The 27,819-nt window shown below is 41.5% G+C and overlaps 1 protein-coding gene across 4 annotated transcripts in view; it reads left to right on the forward strand.

The window, feature by feature from the left end:
• Window positions 1-26,915, forward strand: part of LOC138612054 (phosphatase and actin regulator 1-like) — a 55,304-nt gene extending 28,389 nt beyond the window's left edge. For 2 of the 4 annotated variants that reach the window (XM_069685354.1, XM_069685353.1), the window contains exons 3-10: window positions 5,315-5,395; window positions 7,449-7,652; window positions 8,046-8,397; window positions 10,462-10,661; window positions 12,523-12,679; window positions 16,326-16,381; window positions 17,794-17,855; window positions 19,653-19,907. In XM_069685354.1, coding sequence (XP_069541455.1) covers window positions 5,315-5,395; window positions 7,449-7,652; window positions 8,046-8,397; window positions 10,462-10,661; window positions 12,523-12,679; window positions 16,326-16,381; window positions 17,794-17,855; window positions 19,653-19,823 — 1,283 coding nt within the window. In that variant the 3' untranslated portion in view covers window positions 19,824-19,907. Of the gene's footprint in view, window positions 1-5,314; window positions 5,396-7,448; window positions 7,653-8,045; window positions 8,398-10,461; window positions 10,662-12,522; window positions 12,680-16,325; window positions 16,382-17,793; window positions 17,856-19,652; window positions 19,908-23,050; window positions 23,124-24,517 lie in introns of those variants that run through there. The other 2 variants (XM_069685355.1, XM_069685356.1) reach the window with 2 other exon arrangements.
• Window positions 26,916-27,819: the final 904 nt, after the last annotated feature.

A 27,819-nucleotide genomic window follows, 5' to 3' on the forward strand; every position in this document is an offset into this window, starting at 1 on the left:
GACTCCTGCAACATAATTACAACCAATACTTCATTTATTCTATTTTTTCAGCTGGCAGGAATCTCCAGACGGCTCATTCGTCTACCTGTTTACCTTGCTGTACGTTCACTTGTGATTCATCTCATTAGAGAGATTGTATAAGTTTAGTCCTGATTCCTGCTGCACTGCTGGGATCTTTGCCTCTCATGCCCCTTCGTACCGTCTCTTGTCTCTGCAGTTGTCTGCGATGTCTTACTGTTGATTATGTCTCTCATGTCAGCAGGGAGCCGAGCAGCCACTGGGCGTGCAGATGTTGTCGTACATAATTGGACAGTGAGCACAGTAGAGGATTATGAATGTGTTGTGATATTAAGCAGATGAAGGCCAGCTCCGGGGGTCTGTACTCTTCACCTCAGGAAGGAAGGAAGGAGGGAGCGAGGGAGGGTCTGACAGTTGGATGTCTTATCATGCTGTCTCATCGTGCTCGCATTCTCTCAGCGAGCTTTATCACAAAGAGATCTCACCAGGAGGAGATTCATCAAAAGAACACGCATGTGTTAGCCTGATTATATCTGCATTTTAGTTTTTAATCCAATTAGTCAGATATCCTTAAGAACAAAGTCGTCTAATGTCATATTTGGGGTGTATAACTTTTACTAAAAAGACAGAGAGAAACAAAAGAAACCAGCTTCAGCCTTCATATGTGTCAAGGTCTCGTTAAGCTTCTGACGTGCGAGGCTTAACGCCTGAGAGTCTCATTGATAAAAGACTCCATGAAAGTTTTAATACAGTTTTTGTGAGGCTCAGGCAGAGAGAATTGCCTCAGTAAAGGCCTCCACTTTGAGCTACTGAGCCTCAGGGCTGGTAGGATGTGTTCTGACTATCTGGGTCACTGCGCAGTGGAATATATTTTCTGTAAAAAACTAAGTGTAGCGTTCTCATATCAATACCGGCTGCACTCAGATATGCCAGTTTCATTTAATATGCTCTCAGCTGAGTCTCCCTGATGAGTGGCTAATCTTCTCATCCTGCTGCAGATTGAGTGGCTGGAGTGTTGGACACCACTCGGGCCGGGCTGGACGGTCCAGAATAGAACTTGATTGATATGCAAGGTTATTTAGAGGACAGGTTCTGCTTTTCATACATGAAACATTGTGTTTGCTTCTTTCTTTGGTATTTATAGGACTATAATAATGTTTGCTTAAAGGGCCAGTCTGCTGATTTTCAACCTCAGTTCTATCATGCTGTTATGGGGAGCTAACGCCATTATGGTAGGAAAAAATTTGATTTCACTCTGTGCTGTTGGAGGACGCTATCAGCTTGTCCAATGGGTCGTGGAAAACCTCCGCCAGACTATGTAAAATGCGTCATCTGGCGGAGGCCAGGGAGCTCGCTAAACTACACTTCCTCAATCTAGGACGCCTGCCTCCGATGTCTGCAGTGTTTAGTTGAAAAAAAACCACATACAGTAACATGTAATCATTTGTTCCGTGAGGTGCCTTGAAACGCTGCCTGCTCTCCTATTTTCCTTCCCAGACATTCCACATTTATAACTGAGTCATGTCTCGTTCAAAATTGTCAGGTTTCAAATGTAGACTGCAGACCTGAAGTTTTTTTAGACGATCCACCGGTATATTCTCGTCATATTTTGGATTCTGTACCGCTCTGAGCCGTTGCCTGCAGCGAAACAGTAGTATTTCATGCCAGCTTCTCTCGCTGGGCCGTTCCTTTCAGAGGGAGGGGCGCAATGCACGCTGGGTGTACAATGGGCGAAACCACGAGCTGTCTGTACAACTTTCTCCACAGCTATGGCGCCAATTTCAAATATTATTGCTTCTGTCGATTACAGAGAACACCAGCTTTGACTGACAGTGGCCTCCAGGGACGAATTGTTCCTTTTAATGTTCAGATTGGTCAATCTCGGCTGCAGACTACATGCACACGAGTAGCAGACTCTTATTTTGAAAGTGAAAGCTGATTATTTGTCATTCTAGTGGCGGCCAACTTAATCTCATTCAGGATCAAAGTTAGATATTTGGTTTTTATCCACACTCACTGCGTTGTGTCTCTCAGAGGGCCCTCCTGATGAAATGAACTTGAAATCCCCCTTCTTGCACACTATTAATCTATTCATTAAATATTGAAGAAAATGTTTTCTGCAGGAACAGCCCGTGTTTTAACTCCTGACTCGATGCTCGTTCGCACGGCGACTCTTGTGTTCTCATCAATTCTAACAATTTCTTCTTTTGTTTTACGAGCAAACAATATCTGTCGATTCTGAAGACATATCCTCGCAGAGGCTTTCGAGTTAATGGTATTGCATAACCGTGCACATCCCTTGGCATAGCAGTTATGTCATACAGCTTTGAGTAATTACTTTTCATTTTGAATGAAACAGCAGTATAATCCCTGAACATAGCCTATTACAGCAGTGCCAACACAGTGTCGGCCTTTAGCCCAGGGGTTTTCCCCACTCAGCTGGTGTTTTTATATAGATCTGTGATGGTGACGAACATTGTCACCGCCAAACAAAAGGAATAATCGATTCATATTCAGATGTTACACAACAGAGATATCAGTGAACAATTGAGTTGACTTTATGCAAAATTTAGAATTAAATACAGCATTAAAATGTATTTCATGGAATGATTTATGTCGTTGTGTTTTAATGTGAACATAAAGGACCAACTTTGAAGTCACCTTAAAGCTTTCAGTTTGTGTTGCTTTTGGCGCCCCCTGTGGACAAAGCCGTACCTCTTATCTCTTTGCTGATTTTGCCCTGTACATGCTTAAGTGGTGATTTTTAACAAAAAATCTCATCCTGCTTTCTTTAACAGTCATATGTATCACTCACTTTAAATGTTTGCCCTGGAAAATGTAAACAAAGGCAGCGTGCAGTACACCGCTTTGTCTGACACCTACCCCCCACCAGCAGCTTCAGGCATTAAAAATTACTATATAGAAATAATCAATCTTGTCGCTGATGGTCTGGTTTGCTTTTGTAGAGTAACCAGTATTAATTTCAGTCTGTTTCATAACCAGCGAAAAACTCCTCACAGGAGCTTTAAGGTTTAGATGCTCTTATAGCAGCCCATGTTAGCATAGTTAGCCTAATTTGCTATATAGTAGTTATCAAAAGGTGGTACCTCATACCAATGTGCCTACAAGGTTGCCTTTTTTCGCTGTGCTCGTACTGCTCAGACATTATTAATAGAAACCTCTCTAGTTTTTGAGCTGTTTTAAATTTTAATAAAGCTTTAAAACGCACAGGTACCTGGAGGTGCATTGTTGCCCCCCTCTAGATGCCTGAGGTGCTTTGGTGAAACAATCTGGTGAACCGGCTGCAGTCTCTCTCTGTCAGAAATCAAGTCTCTTGATGTACTTAACCCAAAGATAAATCTGCTGCCTCTGGGGGGTAAAAAAAAAATCACTCTTTCATGGAGCTGGCAGCATTAGCATCCCAAGTAGCATCACATGGTGCAATTTCCTTTCACTTCAAACTCTTAAATGTCCTGCTTCATAGGGCTCCAGAGGAGAGGGTTCTTTGTGTGATATTTTGGTCACATATTTTTCCCCAAGAATGTTTCATTGCTGAACTAATTCCTGCCTTGAAGCTGATCTTAAACAGGCTTCTCCTTGAAAACCGAGAGTGATATTGAACCTCTGCAGGAACTCATAATGGAGCGTAGCGCTTGGTTATAACTTCTGCGAACACTGGAGCAGAGAGTATCCAAATTTCTGCCCCCGAGGCCTCCCCGCCTGACATTTGTACGACTCTCATTTGTGTTTTTAATTTTGGACTCAGCAGTCGGTTTTAAATCCACTGTGTCTCGACCAAAGGCAAGGAAAAGAGAGGTCAAGCTGTCAGTATTTTAATAAATCCACTCTGAGGATGTATTAGAATTGAACACAGCGCCCTCTGATAGAGCTGGGACGGGACTCCTGGGTCGTATGTAAAGCACACATGGCACAGTCTGTGATCCTCCCTCTTAAGAAAGAGCTACAGAGGCCTGCAGGGACGTTTCTCCGCGAGCAGTGTTGCTAATATTCATTTCACATTCTTAACTGGTTCCTATGCAGGGGTAGATTGAAATTACTTACATGATTCTTTCGTTCAGCCTGCTGAGAGGAGATGTTAAGCGCCTCAACTTTTGAAGCTATAAATAGAAGCAGCATTAGCTATGGGACATGCTTCCCTGTGCATAATGCATTACTATGGAAGTGTTGTTGGAATATCTGCTCCATCTTTTATCTCGTTTCTCAATCGAGACCTAGTTTTTTAGCTTTAGGTGTTCAGAGGAAAGTCACAGTCTCATAGACGATGTTGACAACATAATCCAGACTCTTTATACTGCCTTTCTCTCGACTGAAGGTGCTTTGAATTTACATATTTTTTTTAATTATCAAAAGATGTCCTATTACAAATGCATACATGACGTTGTATAAAGTTGTGCAAATCAGCAAAGCTAATGAAGAGGGCGCCGGTTTAGCGCAGCGGTTAAATCGCGCATGCCTAATAGATAAGCCACAGTCGTCGATGCTGCTGCCCCAGGTTTGACCCCCAACCCTCGGCCCTTTGCCGCATGTCATCCCCACTCTCTTTTCCCCTGTTTTCAACACTATCCACTGTCCTTCCTCTCTCAATAAAGTTATAAAAGGCCAAATTAATAAATTGATTTGAAGCCTGAATAATCTTATTCTTGCTATTTACCTTAATTATTGTCAAAAACCAAATTGAAAAAGTGTGAGTGTGTACTTGTTGACATGTTATCTCATTACAACAACAACAACAACAACAACAACAACAACAACAACAACAACAACAACAACAACAACAACAAGGACTGTAGTTTATTTTGAGTTAATCCCACACGTATCCTGCTGCCATAAATACTGAGTAGCCCACTGATCGTGTATTAATCCCCTCCTTAAAATAGTCCCCAACAAAGACCCTGCTTCCTCCTGCCTGAATAACCTGCTTAAGTTTACGGTGCCCAGTTGTTTTAAGAGTATTAAACCATTTTAAAAGAACAAAAGACAAGATATTTGGGACCTATTTTAAAGATATATCTTCTGTTGTGCTGCAGACAGAATAGTAAAGACCAACACACAGTTAGTTTTGGTCTTTTCATGGGGTTTGTTATTGATACCAAAAATATAAAGTTACCTGTCTTATCTTCTGGGTTTGTCAGTTAGGTGCTAGTATTTTTAAGTATCACAGGTAAAAATATATGAAAAAAATTGACAATTAGTTTGCTTTTATTCTGTCGAAAAAGGTTAATATTATTACTATTGTGAAAATGACTTTAACTTTATTCTTCTTCCCCCCCCTCAGCTTTGGAGAGGAAGATGTCAATGCGACAGAGCCGAGATGAGCTGATCAAGAGAGGAGTGCTGAAAGAGATCTTTGAAAAAGGTGAGCTCATGTTCAACTCTTACAGTCTGATTTCACAGAGCCGGAAACTGTCTCACTTTTAAGTAGAATCTGCATAAAGGGTAGACGTGGTGCTCTAAATTGGAAGGTCTTTAGTTATTCATCTCCCCATTAATCAGCCGTCTCTGAAGTGCACTCTTCAAGATTTGGCACGGGACATCTGGAGATATAATCTTTCATTATAGAAATTTTGTAGGGTTTTATAAAGCCTTTGATCTTGATTTGATGTGCCTTAGACACAGAGATTCAAAGCTAGAGAGTATATTTCAGGCTGACAGCAGGGTGCTCGGTGCCTCGGGACGTCAAAAACAAAGTTAGTGAAGCTAAAAAAAGTCCATTGACTCTTGCCAAGATGTGAACAGGGCAAATGAGGATTTTATTGTTAAACATAAAATGGAGCTATTTGTACAATGTTCAAAAATAGCAATACTCTTTGAGTGATATTAAAGAGGGGGTATTATGCTGCTTCACATTTTAAGACATACTGTATATATAATGTTACAATGTTGGATGTCCGTAGTAAACGTGGGTGAAGTTTCAAATCTGTAGGTAGGCTTCTCAGGCTGCTGTGAACGCCAGGTTTCACACAGTTTTTTCTTCACACTGCACTTTGTGACGTCACAAAGCAGGATTCGGCGAGCTGGCCAATCAGAAGAAAGTGGCCTTGTAGGGGCGGGGTTTCTTAAAGGGACAGGGCTGACTGAGTCATTTCTGAGTCGTTTCAGGCAGAGGCTGATTTTTAGCTGTATTCTAAGCTACTCCACAGGTATCATTAGCATAATACCTCCCCCTCCCTTAAAGCTGAAACATATGCCCAACTAGCTAAATCAAAGACAATATCAATAGAATATTGTATTCAAAGAATGAAAGGCACTTCTCCTTGGCTTCACTTTCAGTGCTTGCTTCTTGCAGACAATGTCCAGCTCAGTTTTAATACTCTTAACAAATACATAAAATATCTACATCTCCTTTTTCTGCAAAAGTAAGTGTGCCACTCTGAGGATGCATATTAATGAGGTGTCTGGTGTTCTCAGTTCTCCTGCCCAGTAACAACCTAGTTTCCACAATCATAAAAGCTTCCATCGGTGCACGTCTTGATAAATCAGTAGTGGCTATATTTATATCTATTGTGACTATGAGAGCTGTTTTATTATATCAGAACTGACAGCTCCTTGGTGCACAGATTTACAACAACCTTATTTCTGCTCTTGGGTACTCATAGTAAGAACGAGGCAAAAACAGGAACGTGTTCTATCCGAAAAAAAGGCCAAAATGTGTTCACCTTTCTGACTGATTGTTGGCTGGGTCATAATCGGCTTTGACTGGCTCTTGGTGTACCTGGATTTAATGTGGCACACACCAGCCAAACCAATCACTTATCTAGTTAGAATTGAAAGGTGCAGACAGAGTCTGTCATCTAAATGGCTGAATGCAAAGATGCAATTAGATCATTCTTTGTGGAGATGCTTGAACATTGAGTGTCTTTGAAGGTTTATCTATTCGACAGCTGTTTAATATGACTTATGACTTGAATACTTTGAGATAAACGCTGAAAAAAAAGAGCCTTGAGTACTTTCTGACTGTTTAAAACTCTTTAAAGTTACCATGATTCCCAAATCAAACCGGAGTAAGCATTCTTGTGGTTTTCAGTTCAGTCAAAATGACTTCTGGGAAACAGGCTCCCGACATAAAAAGCATTGTTTGTCAGAATACGTAAGCAGCGTTGTGAATTTCACTGTCAGCCTTAAAATGTGATCATGTAAAAACCATCAAAAGGCTCAGCGCTGTTAAAGAATTAAAACGCAAAAGTTCTGTCAGACTTGTTGGCTGACACTGTTCCTGGGTCTGGTCTGCGCTGATAAAAGGCTCCTGGGTCGTTTTCCAGTCTTAGCTCCTGAATCCCTCCCTCCCCCTTCCCATTGTCTCCAAACTCAACATCCAGAGTTCATTTTCAACTTTGTTTGAACAGTATTCAGAAATGTGCAGTCAAACACATTTTCGACGCCTTTCAGATTGTTTTTTTTCTTGTGTTTAGCGACCGTTGAGTTCCGGTCCTCGATGGACGGCGGAGTCTGCACTCAGGAGCCCTCTATTAAGTCGTCTATGGTCCTGCCCACCAAGAAATCTGTCTCCTACTCGAGTGACCTTCAGGATAACCCCACCAAGCCTCCGCTGTACCACAAACAGCCTCCTGCGCTCCCTCCGAAGCCTTTCTCTAGGATCCCAAACCATAGCACAGGTCAGTGCTCTTACTTAATGCTGTAATCAAGTGTTTTCTTGACTGTTACTGTTTATTCACTCCTTCAGATTAAGTTAGTATCTCTCTTTTAAAATGAGGCTTGACTGCTGTTGCTCTAAACTGCACCTGAGTTGACACACATGTGCAAAGGATTATGGTAGTCTCATTAAACTGCCCTGCGGTTAGGTCAGCTGAGCTCTCTGTCATTGTCAATCCGTCTGTCGGAGAGAAGTAGCATTACCCTGGCCTAAATCCCACCACAGTGCGCTGACGTCTGAGCCTTGTCTGATCGTCCATGAGCTCTGTTTATCTGTCTGCATCAGCAATTTGTATTGGATGCGTTAAAACACACAGTAGAAATATTCACTAAGGCCTCTTTCTGCCCTTTAATAGTTTTTGTCTCTCTAGATTCTTGCCAGCCAATGAAGTTGCCCTGTATGCCCGGGGGAAAGCACTCTCCACCTCTACCCCCCAAGAAAGTGATGATTTGTGTGCCTCAAGGGGGTCTGGACTCTCCTTCTCCATCCCCAAATCCCCTCAGCGCTCTTTCCCAAAAGTGCGGCCCTCCCCAGGGCATGTCCCTCCACCACGGCACCTTGCTGCCCTCTCAGCTCGCCGCTCTGTCCGGGCTTCACCAGAGTCACGGTCACCCTCTCCAGCTACAGTACGGCAGCTTGCACGCGCCAAGCCGCATCATCGAGGAGCTCAATAAAACCCTGGCGCTCTCCATGCAGAGGTTTGAAAGGTTAGTAGCCATCAGTGCTCAGGTCTTTCAATCTGATTGTCCTCCAGCAAAGGCAGGGAGGGATTATGGATCAGCCTCTCTTTGTCACTCTGTCTGTACATCCGACAGAATATTCCGGTTGGATTTTGACAGCACTGAACTGAACACAGTGAAATGTGTCAATCTTGAATCATGACAAATGTTAACTGTAGAAGTTTTAGCTTAATTTGATTGGAGCACAGGATTGCTGATGACATCAAGTTTCCTTAAGGAGGAGTTTATCATTTTCCCCTGGTGGCCATTTTCCTCTGATGTCACGCCCAGGGTGGGAAGCTCCCACGCTGTAATAATGTCAAACTGCTGTGTTCCAGGTTGTTAAGGGTAACTGACATTTGTTAACATGTAACTGCTTCTCAGTAATTGATCTACTAAAAAGAAAGTGGGAAGTAAAATATAGAGCGGACCATACTTCAACGTAAAACATACCCATTAGCTAACCCATTGGCTATGGTCAGACAACAGCTAATGCTAGCATTCATGCAGCTCCTAGCAAACATTACGTTAGCTAGGAAGTAATTCGTAGCTACCATTACTTGCTAGCTGGGAGTTTATGCCTTTCATGTTGTATTGTGTAACACTATCAAACGGCAATATTAGCTTTCAGCTACTCACTAGCTAACGCTAATATTATCTAGCAGGTGGCTGACCGTTAATGCTAGCTGTTTTCTAACTGTAGCTAATATGTTTTTAACTGAAATATGGGCTAATTAACCTCCAGATTTTCAACAGAAGTTGATGACCAACATGATAATGAAATTGTTACATGACCTGAATTAATACGACTTACAACGTTGAACAAAGCCGTACAACATTAGAACAGCATTAGTCCGTAGTGCTTAGTGCTTAGCATTCGAGGAAAATGTTTTTGTGTGAATATGGTTAATGACATCCCCTCATTTGATCAACCATTGCCTGTTATCATACAATTCATGTCTTCTGAGGGAAAGCTGCCAAACGGCACTATTCTGAGTAATCACTGGGGAAAAAATGACTATAATTAGCACAGAGCCTCCTGTTTATCACGTTTTTTGTGGTGACTTGTCCTCCACTCTCAAATCTCTCCTGGTGTTATTGAGGTTGCGTCCTGCCATGTAGCGGCGGTGTACAGGTCTAAATCAGCACACTGCCTCCCAGGGCAGCATGGCCTAAATTTGAAGTAAATGTGTGTATGTGTGGGCACAGGCTCATGGAGTAGGCGTCCCTCCAGCAGTTAGCTTGACATAACATGACCAGCTGCTCTTTCAAAGAGCTGTGCTTCTTCTTGTTTGGAGAAAAGGGACAGGATAGAGGATTGGGCATTATGTAACCTCTTACATTGGGAGCTCTTTTTCTACAAAGCTATTTGGGCACGGATAAGGAAGTAACGGTCCCGACATTGCTCACAATTAGTCTGAAAGCTTGAAAATGGTTACGTAACAGTAGCTTATCATCCTAAGGAGCTCAAGCTAGACTGTGATTCATCAATCAATCAAATATTTTTACTGGTTAGCGCTTGCATTTAAACGATGGCTCCAGAGAAGGAGGTTTATTTCTGTCACCTTGTTTTGAATTATGCAAGTTGTATAATCAGTTACTCTTTTTTCCTCTGTGTAGTTCAGAGGGTTGCATGGCGTTGCGTAGGACTGCACACAGAATAGTACTGGCTGTGTATGCAGGTTCTTTGTACTCCAGTTTCATTCAGATTGTGTTATATATCTCCCCTCCCTCTATACTTGGATTAAAATCCCACTAAGCCGTCATTAGACTGTGTACCAGAAGCCCCTTTATTGTTTTAAATCACTTCCTTTATATGGATTTAGAACGAAGCGAGAAGGAGGGTTATTGTTGGCTTAACACTACATGTCATTCACAATATTTTCTAACTGAAAAAGATGATGTAAAGCTAAGTCTCCCATGTAAACATATCTTTGGGCAGGCTCATCCTCTTAGCAAGGCCAAATGGTATAGCCATAAGCATGCCCTATTACATCAACGCACAGATTACGGTCTAAAACCAACAAACACGTCTCTCTTTCCCTCCACTAGCTCTGCATTGCACGGGGGCGGTCAGTGTATGCCCCTGGACAGAAGAGAAGTGCCGTCTGTCATCATCGACTATGAGGACGACAAGGAGAACATGCCCAACGAGTCCGACTACGAAGACCTGCCCAGCATGTACAAGGACGAGGATGATGATGTGGATGATGACGAGGACGACGATGAAGATGACGACTCCATATTTACAAGTGAGGGGCAGCGGTTTATGGTTGCACAAATTCAGATTAAGTTAATTAAATAACACATAAATGTTATAAACACGTACAGTCATATAAGACATCATATAGATATGTGAAAAGCAACATTCTTATAAGCTGTCTGAAGCGTTGGAAATCAGGCCCAAACACAAAGCAGACATTAAGTAGTATCATACGGTACGTTGTAGGGGTCGAAATCGCAGGGTAACTCACGATACGATACGTGGCCCACGATAACGCTGGTAAAAAGGTAAAGTGCCGGATTAATGTATTTATTCACTGCAATTTGGTGTCAGCTTCACAGGATATGAGACAAACTTCTTCTCCTTCTTCTCCTTCTTCTTCTGCTCCTTCTGCTCCTCCTCTTCTTCCTCCTCCTTCTTCTTCTTTTTCTTCTTCTTATCCTCCTTCTGCTACTCCTTCTTCTTCTGCTCCTCCTCTTCCTCCTCCTTCTTCTTCTTCTGCTCCTCTTTCTCCTCCTTCTTCTTCTTCTGCTCCTCTTTCTCCTCCTTCTTCTTCTTCTGCTCCTCTTTCTCCTCCTTCTCCTCCTTCTGCTCCTCCTCTTCTTCCTCCTCCTCCTTCTGCTTCTTCTTCTTCTTCTTATCCTCCCTCTGCTACTCCTTCTTCTGCTCCTCCTCTTCCTCCTCCTCCTTCTTCTTCTTCTTCTGCTCCTGCTCTTCCTCCTCCTCCTCTTTCTTCTTCTGCTCCTCCTCCTCCTTCTTCTTCTTCTTCTTCTTCTGCTCCTCCTCTTCCTCCTCTTTCTTCTTCTTCTTCTGCTCCTCCTCTTTCTCCTCCTTCTTCTTCTTCTGCTCCTCCTCCTCCTTCGCCCATATGTGTAAATTAAAATAGTGATATTTGTCGTCAGCCTATCGACAATTGTACATTATACATTTATAACCTACAAAATGTTTCAACTTACCCTTACTAGGCACAACTAACTACTAATTGTCTGTAGTTAGTCGGTCTACACATTTGTTTTATAGGTTAGACTTTACTACATTAGATAAGGAAGTTGATTGCAGTCAGTGGATTACAATGGTTGTCTTCAGAATCCTTAAGTTCTAATAAGAGACCTATAAACTGTCTATTCAGGATTTCTCTGGTCTATCTATCATCAAAGGTTGAGACAGATCATGAAGATGAAAAAAACAAACGCAGAAAAAAGAACAGTGCCTTGGCAGGAGAACGATCTTTGTCTGTGTTGTTGCCGAGTATAGCTCATGTTTACAGATATGATGACACATTTGCCTGACTAATCCCGATCGACAGACAGCACCGCCAGCTTCGCCCGAAGGCGCCTGGAACTCCGCTGTAGTTTGACCTTCAAAGCAGGACCAAAATTAGGTTCACAGAAGTGTATCCAGAATCATGCTGTCATCCATGGAAACGCTTTCACATGAAACTGCTCGGCAAAACTGCTGAGGTGTGAAAAGCTGTCGGTGCCTTCGACACTGTGTCCTTGTTTTCACATGGGAGCATGTAGGAGTATTTAAAGGTGGTGATTGGCCCTGTGTGATGGAGTCCGTCAATATGCCACTTCATGACTTGGAGGGGCATCGAATGTATGAGTAATACTTAAAGTGACAGGGATTTGGATTTAGAGGCACAGTGTGTACAGTTTAAAATTTAATGTATAGTGCAGATGTTTTAACACCCACTTCTGAAGAAAGCTCTTTTGGGTTTCATGTCAAACTTCTACCTTTAATTGAGCAGTCTAAATCCAAGGTATAATCTATCCATCTGAACTCAGAGATACAATAAAATGAAGGAGAAAGGCAAATAACATTCAGTAAAGGAGGTTCCAGATCTATTCTTCATGCAGTCCATGTTTGACTGTGGTGTTTCGTTTTAGGTACCCTCGCTCAGAAGGTGCTAAGAAAAGACTCTCTGGCCATCAAGCTGAGTAACCGTCCATCCAAACGAGAGCTGGAGGAGAAAAACATCCTGCCCATGCAGACTGATGAGGAGAGGCTGGAGTCTCGGCAGCAGATAGGCACCAAACTCACACGGTGAGACACACACATGCATTTTTAAACTTGAATACATTCGCACTCATGCACATTTCATCGGCCAAATATTTTCAGAAAATCTGGTTGATGATTCTGAAGATGACTCACGATAGCTGCCAGTAATAAGCACTGACTCCTCTCAGCCAAACGGAGCGTTTTTCTAGCGTACTTTGGGCTAACTGTGGCCCATTATCCTGGCTGATAGAACCGAAGCTCAGTCCAAAGCTGATGCAAATGTGAGCCTTTTTACCATCTAATCACTTTTATATCCTTTCATTTTTTCCTTCTTCACATCCGATAAGGAGGACCGCTTTATCTCGTTAAAACGAGGCGCTGAAAATGGAGCTGACCTAATTTCAGCAATGCATCACAGCCCCCCTTCTCTCTCTTTTCTCTTCTTGTCATCTCTGTATCTCTCTCACTCTCTCTCCTCTTTCTTCCTCCTGCCTGACTTCCTCCCTCGCTGACTGAATCACCACGGTGATGCATGTGCCAAACTATCTCCACCCGACTCCTCCACACAGCAGCACCACGCAAGCCACTTCATACCAGCAGATTACACACACAAACACACATACTGTACGCTGGTGCAGTGCGACCGAATCACAATATGATCACAATATGACATATGTTCAGATCGTAAGTATGAGTTCTTGTAATTGAACGGATCAAACGACATAATGTTTTTTCCCCACCGGATCACAGGCCTCATTTGAGTTCACTCGGCGCTTTGTACATGACTTGCTTGTCTGCATGAAGGGGATGTAATGATGTGTTGAGAGGGGACAAGATCGCAGAGCGTGTGGGTAAAAATGAAGGCCCGGAAAGTATAATAATATACTAGATATGGTGAATATGGTTGCAGGGGAAGGGATGGAGTGTTATCGAGAGACATTGGCACACGCGTCTCTATTCCCCACTGTGATTGGAACACAACGCGTGTTCCCAGAAGGCCTGCCTGCTTAGTTGTCGTGTTCCCAAAAAGCTCTGCCACAGTGTCCTTTTGCACAGCGTCATCTGATGCACAAGTCCTAATTTCGTGCTTTTGCCAAGAGCATTGTTTGCTTTAATGTTGTCGCAATCGTGCCGGGCCAATCAGAATCAAGTATTATAATGCTTCTCAAGGTCACTTTGACCTCGGCTAACTTTTACTGACCCATTTGTCCCAGAGTTGAAAACTGAACGGCACAGCTCAGCTTTAATCCCGAGGTCAGTCTAGTCGCTCTTGTGTAGCTTTTGATAATGTCGCATGATTTTCAACAGCAGATGGACGTCGACTAAAATAGGGCTGCATGATACGGAGAAAAATCCTATTGCAGTTATTTTGACGGATAGTAAGATGGCGATATGATTCATGATTAGTGTGAAAGTTGAGGAAAAACTACCTTGATTCTTGTTTTCTTCATTATATTTCTAAGTAAATTTAATTAATGTCTCTAAAAGAAGTAGTTTGACAGTTTGGGAAATAGACTAAATTTTTTTAACGGTAAGAGTTACATGAGGGGATTGATACCACTGTAATGTATGCTGGTTAAATATGAAACTACATCCAGGAGAGATTTAGCCTTGCTTAGCATAAAAGCTAATAAAAGACAAATCTGCCTACCATCCTCTAAGGCTCACAAATGATGAACACATTATTTCCTATTTGCTTAATCCATGCATGTAATGGTTTTACAGCAGGCTATGTCTTGGCCGGGCATATTGACTTCCTGGAATCTTGTCTTTACTTGTGAGGCTTCCAGGAAACCAGCAGAGACCACAAAACAGCAGAAAAATAAATCTCAAATGATGCAGCGCTGTTCCTTTAATTTATTAAAATCAAGTTCATCTGATATAATAAAGTTAATTTAATATTTAATATATATTGTCGATGTAGTAATAGTTTTATTGTTGCCAGTTTGGGGCAGCAGAAGAAGCTATAAATGCTACATTAACATATCACAATGTTAACTTGTTGTGGTAGCCAACAGTTGCTAATGTAGACATTCAAGAGTCATGGGTTAAAATTGCTGATCATTTAGAGGTTGTTTTTCTGGACACCTGGTAGATATAATTCCAATATTACCCTTCCTTTAAGCATCTCTTTAGCTGCTAAATGTTTCACTCTTTACTCTTGCTAGTTGCTAACTTTGTTAGCTGCTTGATGCTAGGCAGGTTGTGTTGATTTACCAGTTTTTTCACTGACAACAGCTGCTTAATGCTGTTGAAAACTGCGTCACTGAGTATTCGTGGGTTTGTCAGTATGAGTGACACTTTTAAACATTACACAAAGCCATTTAATTTTTAGTTTCAAACAACTAATTAGTGCCGCTTTAAACATATTGTTGTTAACATTAGCATCTTCGTAAAACGTTGTGTAACTCCTTATATAATCTAATTATACTCGTGTCTCTGGTCTCCATATTGCACAGGACAAGCACATAATGATGGCGCCTTAAATAAACCTGCTTGTGATACAAATTATTCGGGAAGGAGCATCCATGTGGATGTTTGTTTACATGTTTATTCACAGCAGCTGCCCTTTTGCTGGCATGATGCTGGAAAATGCTCCAGCCATACCGGGAGTCGGAGAACTGCAGTCTGAGATTCGGTGTCTTGACTTTTCCCTCAAGTGGGAGAAGAAAGGATACAGGATAAGATGAGACAAGCAGGTCTGAGCACACAGACCTCACCCTTCATGCAGTAGCTTACAGGGCTGAGCAGATCCAGATTGCTGTCGGATCTATCGAGACGGAGACGATCATTGATCAAGTCCTAAAGTCAGGTCTGGTACCGCAGGGTCCTGACACAGCGCTATAATAAGAGTCCCCAGTTGAAAGCACTTAGAGTGACCTTTCTGAGATTGCCTTCAGATGTCTCAGTCATTTAGAAATTGAGGAAATTGGAGATAATCTGTGCAAAATGTACCTCTTCAGATAAATCAGAAAAGAAGTACCTTGAAGGGGGCAGCGTCTGACTGTCGTGTTCCTCGTGTCTTTGTCTCTTTAGTGTCTGGTCGGTTTATTTTAGCTGACTTGAAACCTTTCCGTTGCCATGTGATTGTGTCACAGTCTCCTTTGCCTTATTCAGCATCAGACGAGAGCTGAGTCTTCAGGAAAATCCAGCTTTTACTGGCCTTCTTCCCTGCATTGCACCAATGTGTTTTCATGCAGTCATTCAATTAGAAGAGCGAGACCGGTTGGCGAACATGGCTGAGTGAATTTTTCGGGAACTTAAGCCGTCACACAGCAAGGACTTATATAAGATGCAAATCATTTAACTTTGCGGGGAAAAAAAACAGTGAAAGCTTGTTGTGGGAGTAAGGAAACACTGAGGTAATGCATATTTCATTGAGTTTGGGAGTAACACATTGCATTTTACACTAAAGCCCTGGGTTGTAAAACTACTCCTGCTGCGAGTCAAAAAGTCAATATGATAACCTCGCTAGAAGTTTCTGTCAAAGCACTGAAGGGAAAACTTACCAAAGCATTTTTATATGAACAATTTCTACAACAGACTTATTTACACCTTTTGTTGTGAACGATGACAGCTGATGTTTAATAGGTCAACTTGCAATAGGAACTTTTCCCCCATATTGATTCACTGTTTCCTTGCTGACCGGTTTCCTTTGTTTATGCTGACCATGGTTGCGCTTTCTCACCAGGCGCTTGAGTCAGAGACCCACAGCGGAGGAGCTGGAACAGAGGAACATCCTCAAACGTGAGTGTCTTCAACTTATGTATATTTGACATTATCTAAGCTGCTAAAATGTCAAAGTAACAAAACAACCATATATGTTAGGGATGCACGGTATTATCGGCACGTTATCTGCAGATTATGGCTTGAAAATGACATATCGGCATCGGCAGGTATGTCGTTTTTTCGGCCGATAAAACAACGCTTTACTTATGCCTAAATGCTCAATGATTCCTAAAAACAGAAAATAAAATGTTACAAATAAATAAATGTGGCATTTTGTACACTACAATAAGAGTAGACATTGTATCAATTTCACTACAGGGGATGTTCTCTGCAATTAGATGGGAAAAAACGTGTTTAATATATCGAAATCGGCAAAAAGGGCTGCTAAATATTGGCATATTTGATGTCGGCAAAAAACCCAATATCGTGCATCCCTAATATATGTCCTTAGCTGACCTTGTGATGCTCCATGAAGCGCATTGTAGCGAAGCATGAGTCTAAATTTGTGTCAGCCTTTCATGCGTGCAGGCTTCATACCGTGCAGCCTGGTGATTTGAGAGGCCTAGTTATGTGAAAGCTAGTGGCATACATCTCTTATTCCTCCTTGGTCTGCCTTTTCATCTGCGGCAGGCAGGCAGCCGGGCCTCCCCGAGGAGTCACGTCCAGGGAGACTGCTTTCTTAGCTCAAACACAGGCAGTATCAGAGAGAAGCAGTTCTCTTGCCTGGGACTCTCCGGCTCTAACATCAAAGCCTGATTTACCAGCAAGTTCCTGCTCTCCTAGAGGCGCTCTGCCAATCACGCAGGAGCAATATACAAAGTCTGAGGATTCATGAGTGACAAGTCATGTCCTCACCATCACTCACATGCATACAGTAGCAAGGTTAAACAAACAGGCTTTTATTATCTAGAGAGGTACCGTCTGGAATCCAAAACGCAGAGTAGTACTACAGATACAGTTCGATGCAGACGCAGAGTGATGCCAAAACCTTTGTCCCAGAATGCTCCTTGTTTACTCGTGTTTCTGGTTTTTACTTGTCCCGCCGCGCTGGAGGGATTTTGTATCCGTAATTGACTTTGAATAAATTGTTCAACGCACGGGTGAATTTCTCGGAAAGATGCAGGAAGCAAAAGTAATCAGCATTTCTTCCTTGTTAAACTCTTAAATAGGTTAATCACTTGATCACAAACATGGTGGAAAAAGCCCTGGGACAACTTGAAAAGAACAAAGCAGTCGTTCTCTCCTGATACCCATTCCTAATAGCATTAAACAGCCAATGATGGAAACTATTTTAGGTGTTAAGGAACTTATCCAGTTTAGTGCAAAGCTAATGAGCCATATTATGCAAATGTGTTTGTTCCCCTTTCAGTAATTTCTAAACAGTCCACTGTTTGCATGTGCCTGCGCTCATCCTGTCATTCTCTCTGCAGCTCGCAATGAGCAGGAGGAGATGGAGGAGAAGAGGGAGATAAAGCGAAGGCTAACACGAAAGGTGAGTCCAAAATAGCTCTGAACGGGCTAACCCACATTTCATCTGAAAGCTTTTGGAGGGGGAGAAATCGGCCAGAATGAACAAACACTGCGACAGTGACTCATCTGTAGTGAGAAGTGAGAATCTTGTCCCATGCAGGCCCCCGTATTGTAGTTATTAGGTCTCCTCCAGGGGTCACTGATGCCCTTGTTGCCCTTGGCCCCTTCAGCGTGTTGGCTGCCAAATCCTTGGACCCCATAGGGAGGTGTTGAGCGTGTTCCCATCACTTTCTGTTAGATTATAGCACATTCTGCTCGCCTGCTGACACGCGGCTCAAAACAAACAATCTCCCAGCTGTCGCACATACCGCTCATCACATACCTTATTGTGTACAGTTTAGATACATTACAGCTTTCAGGTGGCACAACAAGATGCTAATATACATACTGTATATCACGCTGACTAAGCATGCATAGAACATTGCACAGTTGGTAACCTACTATTTTCAGACCTGAATACAGTATTACCTGCACATTAATGAGCCAAATACAGATCTGCAGAAATTCATCTTTGCACATTATTTTTATGATGAGCTTCACTTATCTTCCTCCATATTTTGAATATGGCATATCAGACCACATGTGGAAAGCATGGGAGATTCATGTGTTTTTCTGTAAAGGCCTTTGCACACCAAGTCCGTCATCCGATAAAAATCGTTACGCACAGAAACCTTGCACACTGAGTCCGATGCGTTTTTATATTTTCTAACCGAGAATTTGCAATTGGAGACAAAATGGATTAGTCAAGCAGTGAGGATGATTTTGTGGTCCTCTCACCTCTTGAAAAACAGAAATACTGGGTCCGTCGAGAGCAAGGAGTGATTCCCCTGCTGATTAAGGAGCTGCTGCGGAATTATCCTGATCTTTTCCAGGTGTATTTCAGGTGGTCCAGTTTGACAAAGCTGCTAGCAATACTGGATTCACACATTAAAAAGAAAATCACCAATTTCAGCGATCCAACTGATCCTGAGCAGCGGCTGGCAGCACGTCTAAGATACACACACACACACACACACACACACACACACACACAAATAAGTGCTCTGTGACTAAATGAAAGAGCTTATCAGATGCCATTTTGATGATAATGTTTGCATGTATGGTGGCTCTGAGTGGTCAAACAACTTTTTAAATACTTTTGACGGAAGCAAAAAAAACGCAGAAAATCAAACCTGTTCTGAAAAATTTCATGTCGGACGAAATTTTCGGATTTGGTGTGTTAACGTGTCGACACAACATGAGGTCGTATTTATTTTTTAACATGCAACAATTTCAGACGAAAAATACAGATCCGGTGTGCAAAGGCCTTAAGAGTTAAATATCAGTTAAATGTTCAGTACAGCAGACGTCCTGATTAAAATTCTTGTTGGAAAAAAACGAATTAAAAACAAGCTTTTTTTTTTTACTCTCTGATGGACACATTCTCTAAGTGCATCCCTGTTTCTGAATGACCTCTGGCATTTCTACACTGCAGAATCCTGTAATTTTACTAAAGAAGTCATGCTCTGAAAAAGGTCCGCTGGAACTGAAATGTTAAGCTGACGCACTGATTCAATAACAGTCCTGAATGCCAGAGCAGTGTGATATTGAACCCTGATGCACCTGCTTAAGAACTACTGGCTCTGCAAGTGTTTTTCCTAATCTTTCGATAAGGACTTCAATATATGCAAATCCTGAGAAGCTGCTAAACGTGACAGTGACTAGTAATGCTTCCCCTAGTTTTCTGTTCTCTAACTCTTTTTTTCTGCTCTTGTTCCAGCTGAGCCAGAGGCCCACTGTAGAGGAGCTCAGACAGGCCAAAATTCTCATCCGCTTCAGCGACTACGTGGAGGTATCAGATGCCCAGGACTATGACAGGCGGGCAGATAAGCCCTGGACCAGGCTCACAGCAGCGGACAAGGCCAGTATCACTCGCATAATCTTAAAGTGAAACTGAACTAATCTTTTAATCATCTCAGGAGCCCTCCTCGCTTGCTTTTAAAATTCCTTCAAACGCCATCATACTCCCCTCCCCCCCCGCGCTTCTTATGACGCAACCTGTAAAGCAGGAAAGTAACGGTAGGAGGATGTGTTCCCAACTCCTGTCACGGCAAGTTCCACCTCAGCTGTGTGTTCCTGTTTGTGAGTTAAAACCCCGCAGCAGTCCTGCTGCTCGCTGCCCAGCGGCCCGAGCCTCTGACTTTTAATGAGTTCTTGATTTTCCAGAGCTGCGATGCTGTTCCTTTGCTTTGATGATGCAGAATTCTGAACACACCTGAGAAGCACTCATGTGGAAATCACGGGGATTCAGCGTTTTGATTATGCAACAGCTCCCCTTACATAAGAGAGTAATCGGACGAGCGGTGCCTCAGGACCCCTCGGCTGCAGCGCTACTCTGCTGACAGTTTTTTTTCCCCCTGCTTCTACCGTTGTGTACAGATTTGAATATTGTTTGCTGTCCTGTCGTCTCCCCAAGGCTGCAGACGTCCCCTCGAGTCATGTCGAATAGCAAAAACAATGACATCACCTGGTTTGGTCGCTGTCACACATTACATGCTCGAGGGGATGTAAGGTTATTAAACATTCGATGCACATATTTAATTTCCTGGAACTTTGACTCATCCCATCTTAGAAAATCTCTTGCAGTCATTCTGCCTTTGGGCAAGGCACTCGGCTTTCTACTGCTCCAGCGGTGCTACTCAGAGGCCATGAGTCACTTGGCTTTGTCCCAAACATGTCTGTGTATGACTACATGAATGAGAGAGAGCTTTGGTTTGTGCTCCAAGAAGAAAAGAGATGGTTTTAATAAACGTTTCGTCCTTAAAGCCTAACCTGGTATCTTTTGACTAAATTACATCCTATCTTAGTCTTTTCCTTTAGGGCAATCAGCTCCCTCTTTTTTCCCCTTCTTATCGGGTTTAACGATATCGTCGTGTCAAAATGTCTAATTGCCGGGCGGCCTCACACTGTTGTCTCCGTATTACTATGACGATAAACCGAAGCTAAATACAGGCACGGTGATGAGATAGTTTGTTTATATGAGCTTTCTGTCACAGTCATGTGTTGGTGCATTACCTGGTTGTAGGGCAGAGTGACGAGCAGCATTGGAGACTGAAAGGTTGTGAAGACAGCAGCTCTGGAGACAAGAATAAGGAACGAGACATTTTTGAATCTGATCATTTTAAAAGCAGGACTGGAGCATCACGTCATGAGCTCTGAAAGGGACCACAGCCCAGATAACGAAAAGACTAAAGAGGGAATCATTTTTTAGAATTACCTTATTGATCTCTACAGAAGCGTATTGAATTCACTTGAGAGAAAAAAAAATTTTCTCTGTTTTTCTGAGTAAACGATATACCTTTAAATCCTGCGATTAGATCTTATAACACGAAAGACCGATTTTATAAAAGAACGCATGTCCAGTCTGTTGAGTTTGATCCTGTATTATTTTGGTTTTGCGTTGAGACACTGAGAGATACTTGTGTCTTTAAACTGATAATCTAGAAGTTCTCAGTTTCGTTCCATTCGGCGGCACCTTATGACGATAAACGTCAATTGCAGGCACAGACGTCCACGGTTGGCTCCGGTTGTAACTCTTGATTTTCCTCGCAGGCGTTCACTTTCCTTTTTAGACTGTTTGCCTTCATCTGAACATTTGATGTGTTTCTTTTTCTTTAGATTTTCACTTATGTTTGAAGTTATTGTTTACTCACAACACTTGCAGAGACCGTAAAAACGGCCGCTTAGCTCCGCCTACCCTCTTTGGCAGACCAACCACTGCTGTCTGATGGAAAACGCGTCACTAACTGGGCGTCGCTTGTGATTTTTTTCCGCGAATGTCGCTACAGACACCCAGTCTGTAATAATACTATATACTGCAAATGCAAAGGCTTTCATCCATAGGCTCAATCACCTTTGTGTTACCTCATTCGGTGATGGATAGTGATTTTACAGAAATTTATTTAAATGAAAATCTTTGAGATTATCACTTTAAGTAATGTAGATGTTGTAATATAGATGTAATATATTGTTAGTTTGTCGTCTCTACGCAGGTAGCAACCTTAACAGCCTCCCGCAGGGTTTTTAAGTATCTCGTTAATTCAGAAAAACAGAACATTTTTTTAAAATGAAATCGTAATTATAAATCTTGTAATTCTGAGATAATTATCTTGTTAATACATTTCCTGCCAAATGTTCAACTTGGGAAGCCAAAGCATCATAAAATCTCAGCGTTTTCTTGGCTGTTGTGACTTTGGCTCGAGAAAAGAAAATGGGTGCGATGACTTTGAAAAAGCTGACGAAATCTCTAGAAGGCTTTGTTTTTTGGCTGAGTAATTCTCACACATCTGTTTATCAACACTCAACTGTAAAAGAGTGAAGCAGTGAAAAAGCAAATGACTGTAATTAGTGATTACTGCGCTGACTCATTTGGGTTTGCCAGGTGTCAGTCTGAAAGAATTCAGCATGAGCGTGTAAAAGTGCAGTTAAACATTTTGGTACAGAACACGTTAAAATAATTAATTTAGAAATATGCTATAATATGTATATTTTATGTGTTTTTTCATGTTAATAATTAGTGTTTAAAAATGAATGAATGGTAAATGTACGTTATATTAACACTGCCTCGTTGAGGAAATACACCCGTGTATAAAAGGTTTAAAGAGGGGATCACATCACAACCAGCAGAAGTGTTTTTCCCAGTGTTTTTTGATTTGTAGTCCTTTTTCACACTGAAATTGTGTTCATTATCTTAAGCCTTTAATCCACAGACAGTCGAGCTGCAACACATAAACACACTGCGCAGCTTTAGGGATCTAAAAATAAACCTGTTTTTGGTCCAAACATTACTTCAATGTTTCGTCTATGCCGTTTAATCTATGAAAATCCATGACATCACCACTTCATTATAGTTTTAAACACAAGTTCCCGAGTAGATAGGCAACAGATTGTGTATTATTGTTAATGCTCTTCGATGTCTCAAGGGGAGGAAATTGAGGGCTCTTGTGATGTGTGAGGAGAGAATTCAGCAGAATCATTCATGGCCTCCAGATAAGCGTAAATGATGCATGAAGCATGCTAAAAGGAGGTAGAGTCAGAGCTTAGAGGCTGTTTTTCTGAGCGCTAAGCCTCTGCAGCTATTTTTCTCAAATTTCCTTCTTGTTTGTTCTCTGCAGGCAGCTATACGGAAGGAACTCAACGATTTCAAGAGCAACGAGATGGAAGTGCACGAGTCGAGTCGCCATTTAACCAGGTAATGTGCAGATTACAGACATGGGACTATGGGGTATATAAGAAGATATACAGCTCCGGAAAAAATAAGAGACCACTGCAAAAACACGTTTTTCTGTGGTTCTTCTATTTATATCTAAATGAACTTTTGTTTTATTGTAAACAACATTTGTCCCTACTTCCAAATCGCATTTCTGATAACCAAAAGATGTTTTTCAGACCTCTAATAATGCAAAGAAAACAAGTTCATGTTCCTGTTTAAACAACCGAATACTTAAGTTAGGAAGAGTTGGTTAATAATAACCTGGTTTTGAATCACAGCGTTCATGCGTCTTGGCATGCTCTCCACCAGTCTGTCACATTGCTGTTGGGTGACATTTTGCCACCAACAAGCAGCTCGGCTTTGTCCGATGGCTTGTGATCGTCCATCTTCCTCTTGATCACATTCAGGAGGTTTTCACTGGGGTTCAGATTTGGATTGGGCCGGCCATGACACGTAGAGACAGAGGCTGATTAAAGGAACATTTGAAGCAGTCAAATTTTTCTTGAGCTGTAGAAGAAGAAGTGAATGTAGCCTCTGGTTTTAAAAGTACAGCCAGTACAGAAGGGCCTTAAACCTGCAATCCTTTTATTGGCCTGTAGGGGCGGCAGCACGGGTTATGTATGCACACCAGAGCTCTAATAAAATTAGCTGTCAGATAAAAATGCACGCGTGTGTTGAGACAGGATTTAAAAGCAGAAAGTGTCTGCAGATCGATTACAAAGTGAAAGACTGATCCAGAGCTGAGGTGCCTTTACACTTTTTGACCCCAACCTTGACTCTGGTATGATTAGCAGGCCTAATGCGGCTGATCTAAGAGGCCTTCTTGGGCAGTAATGCATTAAAAGCTCACTTATACTCTGGTGCCAGGCCATGTAAAGCCTTGTATGTGATGAGTAAAATTTAAGAATGAATCCTAAAAGGAATTGGTAACCAGTGCAGTGCAGCTAAAAAGCACAAATAATCTTTTCTGTGTTGTTAAAATGAAGCATGGCCCTGATGTTTGAAAATGTTCCTGAGATGATAAAAACATGATAATTACAATTTCTTGGTGTTTTGAAGTTTAGCTCACTGTTGAATATAACCCCAAAGTTTTTAACAGCGCCCTTAATATTTGGGATAAGGGTGGACGATGGATATTCTTAATGCTTACCAACCGTGACTTCCACATAGAATAACTTCTGGTAAAAAAAATAAGATAGGGTGTTCACTAATGGTTGATGTCATTCTGGCTACGCCCACCTCTTTGCTTCTACACTCTGAGCTCCATGTACAGCTGGAGCTATTAGCATGCTTGAGGTTATTGGCAGAGATTTCTAGCTGATGAAATGTGATGCAACGTTTGAAACAATTCTATTTTTGCTTCGTCTTTTTAGGTTTCACAGACCATAGTAGACCATCACTGTCTGGAGCGGTGCCGGACCGGTCCTCCCGCTCCTCCACTGAGAACCTTAAGTGCTGGACAGTTAAATGGTGCCCGTTTCTACAATAAGGCCATGTCTTCTGAAATGCCTTTTCAAGACCCAAAACAACTGAGTCGGTACTACGCTCCCAAGATACAGACACCCACTACTCCATCCACTGTAGTAGCACATACTGACTCCAGTTGATTCACACCGCCCCTCTTTGGAATTAACTCGACTGTCTCTTTAACCTCTCTGCTGAGCTCTCAGGCAGGCGCTCAGTGCGGCGGCGATCGGACAACGGGAGGGTTTTTTTCTTTGCAATTGATTGACACGTTTAACATCTACCGAGGGAAGCTGTACCTTGGTTCATCAATAGCACCAGTGGACATGTCTCAGTGGACACATTTTTATCCCTCTTCCTTATTATGCTGTTACTCCGGACTCCTCTTCCCCAGCTCTGTGTGTGGACTACAAGTTCTGAGCTCACTCTGAAAGCAGGAGATCCATCTTTACTGCGCCTGCTGGGACTTTGGAAACAGCTCACAAAGACAAGCAGGAAAGAGGGGAAGAGGGGTCGGACATTAGAATCATGTGCAATATTTTTTTCCTCTGCTTCTCCTAGGCTATAGCACCCCCTAGAGTCCCCTCTGTGTCATTACTAGGTAGTCCTGACTTCTCCTCTTCCCTCATATGTGCAATTCTCACTGTACCGACAATGTTGACATCTAAATGCTAACTGTGAATTTGAGAGCTTTAAGCTCTCGACAAATGTACATTTTGTTTATACTGAGGACGGAAAGTTACATTTAAAAAAAAGAATCATGCTTGACCAAGTCACAACCTTATAAATTTAATGTAAAAATCGCAGCTGGCAGATCTATTCTGGATCCAGTGTGTGCAACAGTTATCTGTTTTCTATCATTTTGTCGTTTTAATTGTTTTTGATAGAGGCACTTGATTCATGAATAATTAAGTCACATGTTTTACATGTCTGAGCTCTTTGGATTGACTTTTTTTTTCTTTAAAAACAGAACACCAAGAGCTGGCTCACCACGTTGTTATCTCTTAATTTTCTGTGTTTGCAGCGCTGTGTTTAATGATCTTTGCATTGTATTATACACTTTACTTTTATACTCATGACGTTACAAGCTTTTAAACAAGCAATATCTGTTGTTTGTAGAGAAAATGTCAAACTACAGGTGTACTCCCCACCATTTTTTTACTGTGCTTATACACTACTACGCCTCACTTCAGGGTTTAAAATTGTTTTTATACTTTACTTTCGGATGGTTTTATTCAGGAGGACTTTTTCGGCACTTGTCTCGACTGAGCCACCAAAAAAACGTCTGCCTCTTAAACAGCTTATTAGGCCAAGATCTGGTTCAGTCTCACATCTGTGATTGAACCTTACGATGCATTCTTAATTTTGAAACCTGAGCACAGATTTTGGTGAATTCGCTCAAGTCAGGATTTTTAATATTATTGCTCAAATTCTTTGCACTGTCAAGAGTTTGGCTTTACACTGGTCACTGTTCAAGGTCAGGGCCCAAACGTGTAAAGTAATGTTGGATTTCTGATCTGTGACCACTTTTTCTTCACTTTAACTGTCTTGTTACTCGATCACTGATCCTACACCAGTATTCCTACTGCTCATAAGCTTTATGTACACAGAATATTTTTATTATTTTTTACTTTTAAAGTTGCAATATGAAATTCTCGTCTTGTCAGATGACGAAATGTAGTGTAGGCAAAAGGCCGTTGGCCACCTTCTATAATGCATCTGTCTGCGAATGAAAACATGTTCTCCTTTACTTTCAAGGTCTCAGTCGATGATGGATGGATGACCCAATTAAAAACGTGGGAACCAAGAAGATAGATTTTTTTGCACTTTGTGGTTTTCATGTGAAATAATGTTTTTATTTTTTTGGAGCAGTGTCTCCTTAGAATCAAAACAGGTCATGTCACATTTCTCCTTTTTTGAAATCAAAATTGGGTCATCTAATCCCAGAGACTTTCAAAATAAGAGGTATTTTTTTGTGTAAGAACCAGCTTCTGTGTGATTCCAGCATCATGCCATTAGTTTTCCCATCCATAGGTTCAGGACAATAGAGAATAATAGGACGAAATTTATACGAATCTGCTCCAGTTCTAATTTCAGCTCTAAAACAAACCTGAGCCGCCGAGCTGAGCATGAGGTTTTACCATTTTGCTGGAGTCGAGGAACATGAACTCAGCAATAATCTGTTTCCTTTTTACATGTCGGTGGGGCAACTGAATGAATTTGAAAGTGTTCATTTTTTTCATTTTTGAAATACAGAGTACCATGTAAAGGATACATCATGTCAATTAAATTCCATTTCTGAATGCATTTGCAATGTTTTATCTTTTTTTTGTTGGTAAAATAGTACATACATCTCCCAATTCATGTCCTACAACTTTGAGATACTTGTACTGATACTGACGCATTGTTGTGACTCATATGTCATCAGCCTCTTTTGCCTATTTTAAGTTATCGCAAAAAAACATGAATACAAGTACATGACAAATGACTAATAATCTAAATGTAAAACTAAAAAAATAGACCATCTTAAAACAATCAGGTTCACATTAACATAATGAAGCCACATGAATGCTCACTTGTATTGGAAGTACATTAGGAAGCCGACTTTTCGTGACTAATATGAACTGGAAGAAAACAACTAATAGACTTAAGTAGCTTCATTAACTTTTTATATATTCACACACAAAAGATGAGGCTGATCTGTTACAAGTGCAACATTGAGTTGATTTAAGTTAAAGAAAAGATGCAGACTGACAGGACAATACTCAACAGTCCATATGCTTCTGTGGATGGTTGTCCTAAGACCCTTTTACTGTATAAATGTAATATTATATTATTACATTTTTATGTCATGTCAATCAGCATTTTTGTGGTTCTTGGGAACTGGGGATTAAACTGTCTCTTTAAAAGCAGTGTTTTAAAATATGGTATTTAAATCTTGTTTCAATTGTTGCTAATTTTAGGTTATTCTGTAAATCCTTTTAAAAGACCTAGCTGCGCCAAATTATAAATTTACTGAAGTGCATTACATACACACTGTATAAAGGTAGGAGTTACTTTTTGACTGCACTGCAAGTAGCTTTTGAGTTGTGCTTGGGATCTATAGAGTCTAATCTTTGTTCATAAAAATACCTCATAATTATTTCCTCTTATGTCTTGTACTGATAATCAAAATCTGCTAAGTATCTGGAAACCAACAGAATAAGGCAAT

The sequence above is a fragment of the Semicossyphus pulcher genome, unplaced genomic scaffold (genome assembly GCF_022749685.1).
Source record: "Semicossyphus pulcher isolate SPU_LCO1_2020_fin unplaced genomic scaffold, fSemPul1.0.p SCAF_7, whole genome shotgun sequence".
NCBI classification, from domain to species: Eukaryota; Metazoa; Chordata; class Actinopteri; order Labriformes; family Labridae; genus Semicossyphus; species Semicossyphus pulcher.